General features: G+C 37.7%; 1 protein-coding gene and 1 long non-coding RNA gene across 8 annotated transcripts in view; one reads left to right on the top strand and one right to left on the bottom strand.

Annotated features, from left to right (window-relative positions):
- LOC109029428 (uncharacterized) overlaps nucleotides 1-3,374 on the bottom strand; it is a 57,875-nt gene extending 54,501 nt beyond the window's left edge. The window contains exons 1-2 of one of the 5 annotated variants that reach the window (XR_008671047.2): nucleotides 3,254-3,374; nucleotides 1,291-1,385 (exon numbers count right to left, since the gene is read on the bottom strand). This is a non-coding gene — a long non-coding RNA (uncharacterized lncRNA). Of the gene's footprint in view, nucleotides 1-1,290; nucleotides 1,494-1,983; nucleotides 2,504-3,253 lie in introns of those variants that run through there. The other 4 variants (XR_008671049.2, XR_008671046.2, XR_008671048.2 and 1 more) reach the window with 4 other exon arrangements.
- Nucleotides 2,322-17,413, top strand: part of NDFIP2 (Nedd4 family interacting protein 2) — a 74,710-nt gene continuing 59,618 nt past the window's right edge. Inside the window, exon 1 of one of the 3 annotated variants that reach the window (XM_031001197.3) lies at nucleotides 2,322-2,975. In XM_031001197.3, coding sequence (XP_030857057.1) covers nucleotides 2,655-2,975 — 321 coding nt within the window. In that variant the 5' untranslated portion in view covers nucleotides 2,322-2,654. The remainder of the gene's footprint in view (nucleotides 2,976-17,413) is intronic. The other 2 variants (XM_055360418.2, XM_055360417.2) reach the window with 2 other exon arrangements.

Here is a 17,413-nt window from a genome sequence, read left to right on the forward strand (position 1 = left end):
GATTGAAAATATTATTGGATGTTGCTTCAGGTCTGTAAAATGGTAAAGAATATTGTTATTCCCACTGCATCTCAAGTAAGTTTCTCCTAGTGGGACAACTCAGTGCCTCTGCTTGTAATGGTCCATTACAGGTCACATGGGCTTAGTTGTAAAGTGGGAAAAAGAAGCTCAGAATGGCTCTTTTGGGGATGATGAATAAGAATTATTATTTTACATAGATCAAGAAGGTGGGATTTAAAGAAGTCAGATTGGCTCTTTGTGATACATTGCTATCTTTTTATGTCTTCTGCACATTTCACAGTAGTGGTGGCTAGGAAGAGGAAAGAGACAAGGACTCTTCTTTATTAGGTGCATTATGCTTAATATAGTGCTTAATATGGTGGAGGCTCTGATGTCTGTCATCAACTGCTAGTGATTTGGCATTAGCCAAGTTCATGAAACTCCTTGTGCCTTATTTTCCCTCCTCATCTGTTAACCAAGGAGTGCAACTGTGCCTATATCATGAAGTTCTGGTGAGGCTAAAATAATAGATGCATAGTACTGGCTTAGAAAGGGCTCTATGCTAGTAAGCTGTTGTTCTACTTCTCCTTCCCCTCTTCCTCTTCCTCATTACAAATACGCTTTCCTGCTGAATTTGTTACTCCACTAGATTAGCAAAATGTTCAGAGAATCTGGGAGGAGGGCAAAATAGAAAGAATCTGTTACTCTATCAGGATTCAAGACGTCTGCTTTTGGTCAGGTCTTTGATTTTTACTGTTATGTTCTCAGTGCTGCATTGGGTGTAAGAAATGGTCTCTGCTCTGAGCAGCCATCTATTTGAGAAACAGATGAACACATGAATGATTAATGAAAACACATGTGCATATAAAATTAAGTTCTAAATAAATCTTATAGATCGTAAGTGATATAAGGATCTAATTTCAGTTTGCTGACACTAGCTGTTGTTTTGGTCATCAAGAGGCAATACCATTTGGAGTGAAATTGTGAGAGTGAGCGTTTGTACCAGTAATACCAATAAAATGGCATATGTTTATTGGCCTAGAAACTAAAATACATTAAGATCAAAACAAGGCAAGTTTAACAATATTTAAGTATGAGATATCACTGCCTCTTATTGTTAGCACAGTAATGCATTCTACTATTAGACATGTCAAAATGGCACAAATAGGAAGAGTTGATGAATGCTTTAAAAAGAACTATGAGGAAGGCTTACATTTTTTAGTTGTCAATCTCTCAAAGAGTTTCTGTTTTTATTCTATCTTGCTATTTTAACCAGTTGATTAGGCTCACCCAGTGGCAGTCTTCATTTCAAGGATCTCCTCTGGACATTCATGAAGGAAATAAATGGGGCTCCAGATCCCTTTCCTTCCCTTCAGGGCGCTCCACTGTAAGATCATTTAGGGAAAATGTGGTGTTATGTTAAAAACATAGCTGGGCCACATCAAGCAGCATCATAGTTTTTAGGGTATAGAACGTTGGTCTTCAGGTTAAAAGGTACTTTTCGCTGCTCTGTCATACTCTTCTACTTGCTAGAGAAATATGCTTTATGCCGTGTCATGTGTGGTTAACCAGACAGTGAGATACTATTAACAATGCTCCCAAGTGATTCCTTGCTGTTAAATCAATTGGAATTATTGAGTATTACCACAAAATAATCCTATCTGATTTCATTACTTTCTTCTAACGTCCTTCCGGTAACCTAGAACTCTAGAGACCTCTTTCTTTGAGAGTTGTCTGGAGAGTCCGTTGGATTTTTAAATCTCTTATTACCAAAAAGTGGAAAAAAGAGTTTAAAAAGTAACCAAAGAGCTAGTGCCTGTAGTCTCAGCTACTCCAGAGGCTGAGGCAGGTGGATAGTTTGGGCCGAGGAGTTCGAGGCTACAGTGAGCCATGATTGCGCCTGCTAACAGCCACTGCACTCCAGTCTGGGCAATATAGTGAGACCCCATCTCTAAAAAAACAACAAACAAAAACAAAACTTACCCCACAGAAGAATTTCAGGGCAGTGGAAATACTCTCTAGGATACTATAATTATGGATACCTGCCATTACACATTTGTCCTAACTCGAGGAGTATACAACAACCTGAGTGAACCCTGAGGTAACTATGGACTTTGAGCGATGATGAGGTGTCAATGCAGGTTCATCAATCGTAACACATGTACCACTCTGAGGGGGGATGTTGATAATGGTGGGGGGTTATGCATGCGTAGGAGCAAAGTGTATATGGTATATCTCTGTAACTTCTCAATTTTTCTGTAAACTCTACTCTATATTAGTCTTTAAAAAATCGCTTATCTTACGAATGATTTTGAATAAGCGTTTTGGGAATGTTCTAGAGATGAATCTCCTCTCCATGTCCCACGCTGGGTGAGGAAGTGTCGGGTACCCGGGCGACCTGTCCTCAGGTGTTCTAGGAACGCGGCCCCATCCCTTTTCAGCCTCTATCTCTGTGTGGTGAGAAGGCGCACTGGCTCGTGCCTGCGCGAAACTCGCGCACACAGAAAAGACCACTCAAGGACGGATCATTCCCGCCCCCCGCGCGCCTTTTGCGACCGCCCACTCGACAGGTTGACAACCTAGACAGCTCCCCCGGACTTGCCTTACTTTTCCATCTCCTCCCACCCAGCTATACCCTCCCACTGGCGGCGCGGATGGCACGCCGGCGGAGCCAGCGAGTCTGCGCGAGCGGTCCGAGCATGCTCAATAGCGCGCGCGGCGCCCCGGAGCTTCTCCGCGGAACCGCGACCAACGCGGAGGTCTCGGCGGCCGCTGCGGGAGCCACAGGAAGTGAAGAGCTTCCGCCGGGAGACCGCGGCTGCAGGAACGGAGGCGGAAGGGGCCCTGCGGCGACGACGTCGTCGACGGGGGTGGCCGTGGGAGCTGAGCACGGAGAAGACTCCCTCTCTCGGAAGCCGGATCCCGAGCCGGGCAGGATGGATCACCACCAGCCGGGGACTGGGCGCTACCAGGTGGTGAGTTCCCGGCCTCCTGTGCCTCCCGGGACTGCCTCCCGCCGCGGCGTCCCGAGAGTCCCTTTCCTCAGGTTATTCCCGGAGGAAAAGCTGTGGCTTTTTTTTTTGTTGTGTTTTGTTTTGTTTTTTTGGATCTTCTGGCTGGAGCTGCTTCACTCGCCTCACCTGCGCACTCTTGCCTAGGACTCCTTCGAAACCCTTCCCTCTCGCCCCAAGTCTGCTCCTAGCTCCTCACCCGCACCCTTAGCCCCCCTGTGAGACGCCCTCCCTCCACACACCTTACAACTTGTATCCGTTTTAATTTCTCACTTTATCATTTTCTTATTCTCTGACTCAGTCACTCCTGAGACATTCTAGTCGATTGTCTACTGGAAATGGGGCTGACTTCACATACCTGCCCGGAAGGTGATCGCCGTCATAAATGGGGTGGGTGAGTAGGTGGGTGGAGGTGTAAGTACTGCGTAGGGTGGGATGTGGATTTGGCAAAAATGTGGGTTAGGAATTGTGGAACTGTAGAGAAAGACTAGCCGTAATGCTGATCTTGTCTCTTTGCTCGTTAACCTTGTCATTTTGTCCTTTTCCATTATGTTAGTATTAAAAATGACTGTATTTTTTGGTAATCCCCACTTTTTCTTTCTTTCTTTTTTTTTTTTTTGGTTAGAGGGGAAACAGAGGTAGTTTTAGTAGAACAAATTCTAATCTTGTTTGAAAAATTATTTTTCGTTAAATACAAGGTTTTCCAGCTTAACTGTGTAAACTTTGGTAACTATGTTGAAAAAAGTGAAATGTGTTCCTCTATATTTTCAGTGTCAATTTTTAAATATATTTTTCTTTGTGTATTCTGGTGGTGACGTTGGAGATTCCTGTTGTAAACCTTAGTTAAAGATGGACTGAGCAATAGTTGACTCTGCTGTTGTGCTGTTGCAGCTAGGTAGCATGTCATTCTACAAACTTTCAGCCCATTTACTGAGGGAGAGGAGAAAAACAATACATAGCACTGGTGATGCAGTTTATGGTTTATAAAATTTTACAAATTTAGGTATGTTAGTCCCAGGTTTCAACTTTCAAATCTATTTGCACATGTAAGACAGTTATAAGCCAAGACTTTCTATTAATAAGTACATTTTGGAAAATATGAAGGAACTGTAAGATGAGATCCTAATGTATGTAATTTTGCATTTTTCTAAGATAAAAGCTCATGAGGCTTCCATTTTCAATTGGTTTGCATTCTTTAAAACCTACAAAAGGTCCATATTCCGAATTCTTTGAAAATTTATCAGCTTTTCTCAACAACTTGGGAAATACTGTTTCTCCCAGTATGGAAAGCGTTTTTCAAGTTGTCAGTGTACACCCTTTTGATGATTTGAAAGGCATTTCTAGGTTTGTAAATGTTAGCAAAAATAAAATGATATAAATATTGAATAATATCAGCAGTGAAACTTGTTTCATTTTTCTAATCTTTCTATTAGATTAGAAACATCAGCCATGTTCTCCTACAGACATCACTACTCAAAACACTGTTAATTTATGTAGCTCTCAGTTTTAAGATATTTGTTTTCCCAACAACTCCTTTCAAAATAAATGGACATATTTAATTGCTGCCACCTCCCCTCGTTTTTTTCAAACTGACGATGTGTCCTACATATACTTTGAATGTTCCTTGAGAACAGAGGGCAAAAATCAGTTCTTCTAAAGATAAAGCCTACCAGTCCCTCTAAAGGTAGTACTTTAGGTAGGACATCGATCTGTTCTCCTTGTAAGGCAACTTACAACTAACATCGTAAGGCAATGTTAGTGTTAGAGTCACACAACTTACATAGTCATTTAACCTATCTAGTATAACTCTTGGTTTTGTTTATAATGGCCTGATTAATAACATCAGTGTATGCCAGAGAAAAAGCTGAATTGACATTTTCAATAGACTTTTTAAACTAGGGATCAGTCTTCAGCTCTGGCTTATATGATGAACACAACTATTTTGTGGTTGCCTTTAGCTCAGTTTTTGGGAAAACTGGAATGCTTAATAAACTGGAGCAATAAACCACTTGAGTTGTTGAATGTTAAGGGATGACTAAGTCAGGAGATAGGCAAGTATACTTAGGGGTGAGATAGTATGCAATGTTAATTTTTCACTTATTTAAAGAGTTTAAATACAGCTTTTCATACTGGAAAGCTAGCAGTGATGCTCAGGGTCATCAGAATGACTTACTACCATTAGCCAATGCACAAGCTTTATCTAGAAACTGCTTTTTCTGTGATCTGATCTTTCCTTTCATTGTTAAAAGCATCCAAAATTTATTGAGTAAAGCAGTGGATAACAGTTTAGAGCTACAAAAATTCTTGATTGTTACCCTTCTAATTTCAGAAAAAGCCAGGTATGACACGTAATTTTATGGGAAATTCAGTTTTGTTTGTTAGTAAATGAGCAGTGTTGCTAACTATGACGAAGTTGACTTGGCTTGCAGCTGCTAGACCACATTCTAACTTTGATGTTCGTTATTTTATTATTTATTTATTTATTTATTTTTATTTTTTGAGATGGAGTCTCGGTCACTCAGGCTGGAGCGCAGTGGCGTGATCTCGGCTCGCTGCAACATCTGCCTCCTGGGTTCAAGTGATTTTCCTGCCTCAGCCTCCTGAGTCGCTGGGACTACAAGTGTGGTGCACCACACCTGGCTAATTTTTGTATTTTAGTAGAGATGGGGTTTCAGCATGTTGGCCAGGCTGGTCTCGAACTCCTGACCTCAAATAATCTGCCCGCCTTGGCCTCTCAAAGTGCTGGGATTACAGGTGTGAGCCACAGAGCCCGGCCAAAGTTCTCCATTTTAAAGGATTATGTACCTCTACCAAGCTGACTTCTAAGATTGTACCTGTACCAAGCTGACTTCTTATTCTGTGTACAAGTTAAATTGGCAGTGTTGATTGTAGCAGTAATTTCCCAAACTGTATTTCAGAATGATAGTAAGTGTAACTGGAAGATTTATAATACAATAGCATATTAAAACCATGAAAAATTCTGCAGTAAAGACAGTGATTTGGATTTCTTTAACCTAGCTCTTCCTAATCTTTGTTTTGTTTTGTTCTTTGTTTTTAAAATTTTAAGATTATGTTAACATTTCTACAATATCAATTTTCTATGGAACATAATTTGAAGTATTCATTCTACAAAGATCTGAGTACTTTGCTCTTGTATCTGGGGAATTAGAGTTGCCCTCGATAAATTAACTGAGAAGGAGGCTTGAAGGAGGCCTGACTATTAACGGGTAAAAAACCTACAGGTTTTAAAGCCATCTGGGCTTATATATTAGATTGTGTTGTTTGCAATTTGTGAGACCTTGCTTAGTTACTTTACATCTTGAAGCCTCAGTTTCGTTATATTAGTACCTACCTGACAAGGATTATTGTGAGAAATAATATAATACGTGTGTAAAACATATGAAGACTGGTACATGATAAATAAGTACCCTTTTTACAAGCTAATAAGTTAGTGTGTTAATGTTTCACGGTTTCTGGCAAAAAAGAGGTGACCTCCAGGTTAAAAACTGATCATTACTCATGACATAGCAAGCAGCACGAACATCAGCATATTTGTGTAGGTTTTCCTAGCTACCAAATTCCACAAAGGGGCTGGGTGTCCATATGGATTCGTGCAGTGGGGTTTGCATCACAGCTGAGGAACTCAGAAACTCAGAACCAAGGGTGCAGCTCTTTTTTTTTTAAAGCAAGCAGCAAATATCTTAGCAAACAACAAACAAACTAGTTCACCTTCTCCTGGGATGGCGGTTACACACTGTGGTTGCCTGATCTTTGTTCCCTATGTAACTTATTAGAAGAAACAGCTCAGTATGAGGAAATGGAAAGCTTTACACACACTCAGCAAGAATGTGCAGGGACATTCAGGCCCATGGCTGACTGCCTCGCTGAATAGTACATGTTCTGGATGAGATAATGTATGATGAGTTTTAGGTATACTCATTTCATTTTCCATTGGAAAGAAGTGTTGCAGGCTCTTACCTTTCGTTACTCTCTAGTTGTCACCTTTTCTTGCCAGCCTTATTCCTTTGATCGTCTCTTGTTTGTTTCTTTTGAATTTATCAGTATACTTTATCTGGTTTATATTCTTACCACACCTCTTTTACATAATCAAGGTTACCCAACTGCATAGTCTGATAGGTACTTTTCAGTTCTCATGTTGCTTGATTTCTTTCTCTGTTATACTGACAGTATGAATGTTCTTTGAAACTCCGTCCTTATTCCTGATACAGTTAGTAAGAAGCTTTCTACTTCTCTTGACTTTTTCTGACTTTTCTTGTCTTAGTGAACTCTTTTTGTACTTAATCCATTCTCCTTAAATATTGATGCATTACCTGGCATGGAATATTGTCTGTTACTTTCTTCCTCATTTGACCATCCTTCAGGAATTGTTTGCACCGTGTGAATCATATTTGTAGAATATAGGTTGAGTATTCCTAATCCAAAAACCTGAAATCTAAAATGCCCCCAAATCTGAAACTTTTTGAACACCACATGATATCACAAGTGGAAAATACCACACGTACGTATTCAACACAACTTTGTTTCATGCACATATAGTCACGTTCATCTTTGGGTCCCATTCTCAAGATACTTCATTACGTATATGCAATATTCCAAAATCTAAAAAAAATCTGAAATCCAAAACACTTCCGGTCCCAAGCATTTTAAATAAGGGATACTCAACCTGTATAAATTTTTTGTTCTTTTGCTCAAAAACCTTCAGTGGCCCCTTACTGAATCTGCCCCCAGCATTTAATAACATTTAATATTAAAACTTCCAAATTTTTAAAAAAGTTGAAAGAATTGTACAGTTAACCTCCATACAAATTGTGGGCTCTACAGTTAACAGTTTATTCTATTTGTATTGTTGTGTATTTATCAATCCATCTATTTTTTGATCCTTTCAAAGTAAGTTGCAAGGATCAGTGTACTTGCATGCAAGCCACATGTTTATCATTAGCCTACATTTTAATATTTGTTTATGGTTCTTTTTCTTTGAGGTAAAATCAGTGTATATTGAAATGCACAAATCTTACATGGCCTAGTGGATGAACTTTGGCAAATTCATATACTCATGTAACCCAAACCACCTTTGACATGTAGAGCAGAGATCAGCAAACTGTGGTCCAACTCCTGGTTTTGTAAATAAATTTTATTGGCACACAGCCATGCCCATTCATTTACGGTGGTAGGGTTGAGGACATTCATGTACTGCATAATGTCTTTTCATTCAATGAGGGACCTCATATACTGGGGTCCTGTAAGATGTGTTTAGATAAATACTGTTGTTTTACAGTTGCCTGCAGTATTCAATACAATAACGTGCTGTACAGGTTTGTTGTCTAGGAGCAATAGGCTAGACCATATGGCCTAGTATGTAGTAGGCTATATATACCATCTAGATTCGTGTAAGTACACTCTCTGATGTTAGCACAGACACTCATCCATCATAGGGACCCCACCTTCATGACGTCATCTAAACCTAATTACCTCCCATAGGCTCTAACTTCAAATAACATCACTCTGGCGATTAGGGTTTCAACATATACATTTTGGAGAGACACAGACATTCAGTTTGTACCACTGCCGTTTACAGATAAATGTAATGACCTGATACAGAATATTACCATCACCCTAGAAAGTTCCCTTATTATCCTTACTAGATCAATTCATACCCCCCAGGTGACTGTTCTGATTTTTTCACTTCAAATTACCTAGTTTTGCCTATTCTAGAATCATACAGCATGTAGTCTACAAAGCTTCTTTCATTCAGCATGAAGTTTTTTAGATTGATCCATGTTTTTGTGTATATCAGTAGCTCATCCCTTTTTATCATATAGTTTTCATCGTATAAATCGTATGAATACACTGCAGTTTATCCATTGCTGTTGATACTTGGGTTTTTAGTTTTCTTTTGCTGTTATGAGTAAAACTGTTATATTCTTGTACAAATCTTTTTGTAAAGCTGATATGAATATTCTTGTACAAATCTTTTTGTGGACATATGTTTTTATTTTCCATGGGTGGAATTACTGAGTAATAGGGTAGGTGTATGTTTCAATTTTATAAGAAACCACCAGACTTTTTTCGAAAGTAATTATGCCATTTTACACTTCCACCATCAATGTATGAAAGTTTTGGTTGCTCCACACACTTGCAAACATTCTGCTGCTGTCAGTCTTTTTAATTTTAACCATTCTGGGTTTATTAAATTTTTGAACTTTAAAATTCCTGTTCTTAGCATACAGGTTTTTTTGAATGGGCCCTCCGTACCTGTACAGTGACATATCTCTGTCTTCTTAATTTTTATGCACAGATTTCTCATCTGAAGTTCTGTACTCTCTCTGGTTTGTTTGCCTCATAAAATCCTGTTCTTAAATGTAAAAACTCCTTCGAATCTATAATTGAAAGAAGGAGGTAGAGAGAGTTTCTGACCTCTGTCATCAGCATCAAGGCAGAAGAAAATTAGGATAACTTGTTATACTAAATTATGTGTTTGTGTGTCTTTCTAACCTTCTAGACTACTGCTTTTTCTCAAAGGTGTGTTAGGGTTCTGTCAATGTCTGATTTTTATTTCATCTTTAAAATAGATCTTTGTATGTTGAAAAAACTAATTGAGGAAATGTACACTCAAATATGTTGTATACTAAGTAGTACACCAAGTTGTATACCAATACTCAAATGTGTTATATACCAAGTTGTTGCTTATAACTTGAAGACCAGTATTATGTCAGTTTGGGTTGCCAGGGTAAATTGCTTTTAAACATACCGCAGATTAAAGTTTCTCTTGCTATTTTTGTGTATGTCTTGATATTAACTGTAAATACGTTATTTGGTTGAGTTTAGCTCGTTAAAAAAAATTATACAAATGAGTACACGCCTGAACAGTGCTGAATCAAATGGTAGCCTTTGCTTAGGCACATTTGAGCAGTACATGATCTAATACTGGAGTATTATATGTGTAGTGGCAAATAAATGTATTGGAATTGTATCATGAAAATACCATATTATAATTTATAGCTTATGTTTTTGAGTGCCCTTTGTCAGATTTATGCCAAAGGTAAGGGATCAGTTTTTAGATATCATTATTGATTGTGAAACAAATATCCTATAACTCATTCATCTGATATATAATAGCTATATATTATAGTACTTCTGTCTGCTTCTGTTTTAGGTGTTGGTTAATAAGAAAGTTAAGTTTTTGTCTCATGGCTCATGCTTTGGTGGAGAAGTGCAGATAGATAAGTAAGCCTAATGTCAGATAGTAATAAATTCTTTGAAGAAAATAAAGCAAGTTGATGGCATAAATAATAAATTCTATCAATTATGAAATAGCAATAATAGAACAGTACTTACATTGTATTAATAAAATGCTGCTAAATGCTTTATACATATTAGCACACTTAATCCTTCCACTTCTATGAAGTAGATAATGTCATTATCCTCAATTTGCAGATGAGAAACATGAGACACAAACAAGTTAAATAATAGGCCCAGCTGTGATGGAGCTGGTATTCAGATTTGGGTGTTTTAGTTTTATATTGCTGTGTAACAAACATCTCTAAATAAAAGTATTTATTTTCTTTTAAGATTCCATGGGTTGAGTGTGATCAGGAGATTGTTGATTCTACTCCACATAGTGTTAGCTAGGACTGGAGCCATTTTGGGGCTTGGTTGGGTTGGAATTTCCAAGATGGCTCACTCACTTGGCTGCAGTTGATGTTGTCTATTTTCTGGAAGCTCAGCTGGAACTATTGACTTCAGCATCTCAGTTCTCCTTTGTGTGCCCTCTTGATGTGACCTTGGCTTCCCACAGCATAGAAGGAAGAGGAAGCTGCCATTCTTAAGGCCTGGGCTTGGAAATTCATAATGTCATTTTTGCAGTATCCTATTGGTCAGAGCAGTTGCAAGACCCCCCAAATTCAAAGGGAGAAGAAATGAATTCCATCTGTCAGTGGGGGAGAAACTTGCACATACATGGAGGGAAGAATGTGATAGTGGCCATCTTTGGAGATGATGTGCCACACCAGTCAATTTGACCCCTTAGTAGATAGGGATCAGCTTAGTCAGGGAACTCCATCCACTCTTAAGTTGTGACAGTCACGCAGACTTGATTGAAATGTGAAGATCTAGTTCTAGTTGATGAGTATTGTAAATGTGTTAATAACCTGTAGTAGAAATGAGTTTGTTGATTGAAGATATAGGAGGAAAGCTGTATGGCTGCAGCAAAGTTAAGGGGATGGCCTAGAGTGGAATGGGACAAAACAGAAACAAATTTTATGCTGGATTTGATAGAAGAATGGAACTGTCATTTATAACTCTAGTTTATAATTGTTTCATGAAAGCAGTTAGGTCCACCTACATGATTTGCAAGGTCTAATGCCGAATGAAAATGTGGGGCCCTGGCCTGTGATGAGGAAGTCAATCTCCCCTTTCTGTAGACCTCGTCTTTGTATAGGTCTATGGACCCCCAAGCAAATATGTAGTCTCCACGTCAGGACGTGCTCATTACCTACATCAGTGATAGGCAAGAGGCCACCCTCTGAATGTGCCAGGGTGATTCTAGCCTAGGATGGGGATGGCTGTCACCTTGCCTTTCCCTAGTTTTAGGGTGAGGATTAGGAGGTCAGACTGAGCCACAGGGTTCAACTGAGTGAGAACACTTCCTGGAGAGGCAGACCACTGGTGAGCTGAGGTGTCAGGCCCCTGGCACATGCTCCATTGGAGTCCTATTGGAGTTTACTTATAAAACTGATATTTGGAGATAAAATTATTAAGAATTTTAAGACAGTGATCACAGGGTATTAAACCCCAATCATGGATTCCTCCTGAGTGGTGGTCCCATGTGACTAGAGTGATCACATGCTCGTGAAGATGACCCTGAAGCCTATGTTACTTGGGGTGGCGGTGGTGGTGACGTAGACCAGGGGTTAGTAGGTTAGTAAACCCTTTCTGTAAAGGGCTAGATAGTATTTTAGGCTTTATAGGCCATGTGGTCTCTGTCACGGCTACTCAGATCTGCCATTGTAGTGCAGCAGTATCCATACCAAATATGAAAATGAACAAATGGGCTGTGTTCCAGAAGACTATTTGCAAAAACAGTGTGCTGGATTTGGCCTGCTTGCTCTAGTTTGCCCACCCCAATGTAGATGTTATAGGAATGTACCTCATATAGGCCTGAAGCTTGGCATGTTGAAGGACGCTTCTAAGAAATTAATTTTTTATTTCACCCAGTCTCTAAATAAATTCCTAACAATGTGGTGAGGTCGTTTTGCCTCCCTTACTTGCACCTGATAATCAGCCAAGCACCTAGTCTGTCCTAGAATTGGGATGGATATGAGTGGATAGTAGAAGAGAATATAATACTCCCTGTGAGAGTGTCAAAAACAGCTTATTCAAATATGGTAGAATCTTCATTCTGTTAGTGTGATTGCCTCATTGAGGTCATTCTTGACTACCTTATTTTAAATCACTATATCCCATTCACAGTACTCCTTATCGCTGTTTCCTGTTTGTTTTTATCCAGAGTACTTATCACCTTCTGGTATTCCAAATATTTTGCTTATTTATTTCCTACCTCCCTTCTTTCTCCCTGAATTTAAGCCTCATGGTGGTAGAGAGATTTTTGTCTGTTTTGCTCACTACTGTATATATCTTTCCGTACCTGGCATATGGTAGACTTTCAGTATTTGATAAAGATGAATGAATGGTGCTAGTTCAAGGCCAATTTTATAGACATAAAACCTTGCCTATGTTATTTTATTCCTTTTTATATTTGTTCTGTTTCTGCTACTGAGACCTGGGCTCTTTAAGGTGGGGGTGATGGTGGTGGTTGTTTCTTTGCATTCTCTTCCAGCTTGAAATATATTGCTTAGTCTTCCTCTGTCTCTCTCTCTGAATGGTGTCCTTTAGAGTTGTTCAATAAGTAGCCCATGAAGCCATATGCAGTGGCCCTGCTTATCACCTTCATAAACTGTGGAGTTGTGAATACTGGTTTGATTTTCCTTATCTTTTTTATATTGATTACTTGGCAACTATTTTCTTCTTACTATTTTCTTAATATCTGACCTTCATTCTAAAACATTGCTCAATTGTATGTGTATTCGCAATATGTTATTTTAGGATTTTGTATGTATTCTATATATGTAGGCCTGACTTGAGTTTAATTAACTGTGGAATGGTATGGAATCTTCTACTGACGTTTAGTCAATGTAAATTTACTGACAAGATCACTGTAATTAAGGCTATGCAATTGTAAATCATTGTATGTCTCTGTTTTCGGGCCATGTTGTTATGGTTTCTTTCAGATGTTTGATCACTTAGCTGGAATTAGGGTGTGGGTAAAATTCTTGTTAAAGACGTGCCAAATGCAAGTTGGGAAATGCTGCAGTAGTCTAAGATTTACTGTCAGATTATTTCAGGGTTTTGACTTGCTTGCTTTTAAGATTTGTTTGAACATGTACAGTTTAATATTTTAAAAGTTCAGGAATGTGCTGTGGTTTAGTTCATCTATGATGTTTCTCCAGAATTACTCATAACATTATGTAAAGAAATTGTGCTGTTTGGACAGAAGTTTTGAGAATAAGGGAGTGAACTGGAGTTCATTTTGTAAAAGAATCTTTTAATGTGATGGTATTAACCCCTTTACTAATTTTGGGGGTCTTAGGACATATAGCCTTTTGGATATTGGACTGAGGAAATCCAGTAGTGACACCTTTTTTTTTTTTTCCTTTCTTTACAAGTGTTCAAAGTGACAGCTTTTATAGAACATTTGTTCTCCTCACCTCGGGAGAGCTTTCATCTATATCAGATGACTTTTTGTGTGATTTCTGTCAAAAGGGAAGAGTCTTGAAATAACACTTGAGAGTTTTGTTTTTTTTGAGGCAGAGTCTCGCTGTGTCATCCAGGCTGGAGTGCAGTCTGGTGGATCACAGCACTGCAGCCCCAACCTTCTGAGTTCAAGCGGTCTTCCCCCTCAGCCTCCCAAGTAGTTGAGACTACAGGCATGCATCACCACGCTTGGCTGAATTTTTTCTTTTTTAGAGATAGAGTCTTACTATGTTGCCCAGTCTGTTCTCAAATGATTTTTCTGCCTTGACCTCCCAAAGTGCTGGGATTACTGACATGAGCCACTGTTCCTGGCCACACTTAAGGCCCTTTTAAGTATTTGTTTTTAACCTTTAGAGAACAACAGGAGCACCTGCATACCTCATCCCTGCCTACGTTGTTACTGCATTGCATACTTTGGCCATGTTTTAAACTATAATGCTTTTGTTTCTCTATCACCACCCCAAATCATGCTATCTCTTGCTTTGTAGCTTTTAAACATATCTTTCCCATTTTTTCTTTTCTCCCTCCTTCTTCCAGGACTAATTTCAATTGTGTATTCAGATCTATATTTAGATGTTATTTTCTTCAAAAAACCTTTCCTTCCCTTTTACCTCCCCATCTCCATTTCCTGCTCTTTACTTTCAAGTTCTGCGTGTTCTTTTAACTGTGTGCGCTTATCCTTGTTATAGCCCTTATTTCATGGTGTGTATTTCCCCACTAGATTGTAAACTCAGTGGGAAGCAGGGCTTAGATCTGTCTTGTTTATAATAGTTTATGTCATTGTTCTGGTCCTGTTATAGGTGCAAAATAAATACTTATTAAAGAAATAAATGAATGTCTTTTCTGAATGATTCCAAGTGTGTGCATGGCGATACTGGTATATTTTATTATGTTGATAAAGCGATATGTAGTTTTACAGAATTCTGTGCTATAAAAGTAATAATGTTTTGCACAGCCTATGCATTGTTGATATTCTTGATGTTCATTGCTTTTATAATAGTGCTGATGAATCAGTTTAGATGAGTTCTGGTATTTTTGAATAATTCCTCTTGTAACCAGTGGCTTGCATTTACAAGATAGTAACCATGGTTAGGTTATTTGGTCTACCCATGGAAAAGAGAAAAGGAAATTGTTTCCAGATATTGTGGAAGTAGGGGAGTCCTTAATGATCATTTTCTTCAATCTTCTCATTTTACAGAAGACTATCCGAGGGAGGTTCTGTTCAAGGTTATGCAGGAAAGCTTAGAGGACAGATTTTATTACCGTAAACATAGCAACAGAGTTAAAATACATCAAGGATCCTGGGAAATAAAACCTTTATGATAGCTAAGTTTCTTTTATTTATGGCAATGCCAGACATAGAGAGCATGAATGGTATAGCTTAAAAAGTCTGGTATCACCTAGCTACAATGAACCCAGCCGATTGTGTAGCACTCACACCTCGGTAATCTTTCATTGGGCTGGATTTAGCTTGTAGGTGTTTTCTTTAACCATCATATTAAAAAAAAATCAAATAGTACATGTCCACTTTTAAAATTCCGAGCACCAAAAGACGAATAATTAAAAACAGCAATCTCCTTTTCACCCTTTATCTTGTAAGTTTTTCTCCTTGGTGGGGAAGAACCCAAAAAACCTTTTAACTATTTCAGCTGCTTTATTTTACTGTGTATTTTTAACATATGCAGTTTCAGCCACTAATTTATTTTTATTAATTTTACTTTGCTTTCTTACATGTCCTTGCTTTCCCTACCCAAATCATGATCTTTGTAGTCCTGCCTCTTGGGTTCAAATCTTGACTTCTCAAAAACGTTGTGATCTTGGGCCAACTATTCTATGTTGTAGTTTCCTCATCCCTCATCTGTAAAGACAGCACAGAATTCTATCTCAGAATTATTGTGAGCATTAAATGTATGAAAACCATCTAATTTTTGGTTAAATCAGTGACAAGTATTTACATTTTATGACTGAAAATACTAACTCATCACTGAGGTAAGCAGTATATTTTGTATAACTTTAAAAATATTTCATGGAGTTGCTTAATTTTTATTTCTTTAGTTATATATTTATTGTTAATTTTTTGCATATCCTCTGGTGACTTTCCAAAACTTACTTTTCATGTTAATTTTTGCGTGGTCAAAGGCATTGGATTAGTTCCTTTTTTCTTTGAAGACATTGTTCCTAGAGCCTTCTATTCTCCTATTTCATCAGTACTGTTTGCTCTCTAAGCCTGATGCACAGCTATCATACTGAGACTTTTCCCTGTAGATGTGTTATATTTCCTGTTTAGCGCACTCTAAGTCTTTTGTTGTTTTTGTTTACTCTTTCATTTTGGTGGAAGATGTTTTCCAGTAGGTTCCTAAGAAAGGATACTTGGGAGGTTAAACATTTTTTAAGACATTGAGTTTGCTGACATAAAGCTCATTTTAATGTTATTTTAATGTCTGTAATACCTGTAGTGGTAATAACCTCTTTTTAATTCCCAATATTGGAGATTTTCTATATTCTTTTTTCCTTAAATAGTCTAGTTGTGATTTTCTGTCAATTTTATTCATCTTTTTAAAGAATCGTCTTTTGGCTTTGTTAAATTTCTGTTGTTCTGTGTTACTGATTTCTGTTTTTACCTTATTTATTTACTGTTTTTCTCTTTCTGTTATGGTTTACTTTTTTTGTGTGTCTAATTTTTACTTATTTGATATTTTTCTAGAAATCTTATTTTCTAATTTGATTTGATTCACTTTAAATTTCTTGAGACTTTTTTATGGGCTAATATATCCAACTTGATAATATACTGTGTGCACTTGAAAATAATGTATATTCTTCAGTTGTTGCATATAGTGTTCTAAAAATGTCAGATCAGGTTCATAATATTGTTCTGATCTTCTATGTCTGTATTGATTTTGTTTTTGTGTTCTACTAATTGCTGAAGAAGAGTTATTAAATTCTGCAATGATTTAATGATCCTTTAATGATCTGTTTCTTGTTTTCTAAATTCTGCTCTCTTATGAAATGTCCCACTTTATCTCTGATAGTGATCTTTGTCTTCAAGTCTATTTTACATGATATTAATAAAGCCTTCTTATTTTATATTTAGGTTGGTGCAAAAATAATTGCAGTTTTTGCCATTACTTTGAAATACTTTCAGATGGCAAAAACCACAATTACTTTTGCAACAACCTAAATATTTTTGTGTGGTGTATCTTTTTCTGTTTACTTTCAACCTATCTAGGTCCTTTAAATGTGTCTTTTGTTGGTACCTTATAGTTAGGTCTTACTTTTAACAGCCTCTGCCTTCTCATTGGAGTGTTTGCATTTAATGTAATTGTTGATATGGTTGGTTTACGTCTACTGTTATATTGTTTTTTATTTGTCTTTTCTGCTTTTTGTTGCTCTTTTTACCCTTTTCTATCTTCTTTTGGATCATTTGATTTATGAAAAAAGTTTTAGTGTCCCTTTCAATATTTCTGTTACCTTTTAGCTTTCCATGTTTGCTCTTAGATTACAAGAAAGTGTGAAGGTTAGGCATGTATATTTAACATTAGTATTGTATCACTTCATATAAAATGTAGAACTTC

Source organism: Gorilla gorilla, chromosome 14, assembly GCF_029281585.2.
Source record: "Gorilla gorilla gorilla isolate KB3781 chromosome 14, NHGRI_mGorGor1-v2.1_pri, whole genome shotgun sequence".
Taxonomy (NCBI): Eukaryota; Metazoa; Chordata; class Mammalia; order Primates; family Hominidae; genus Gorilla; species Gorilla gorilla.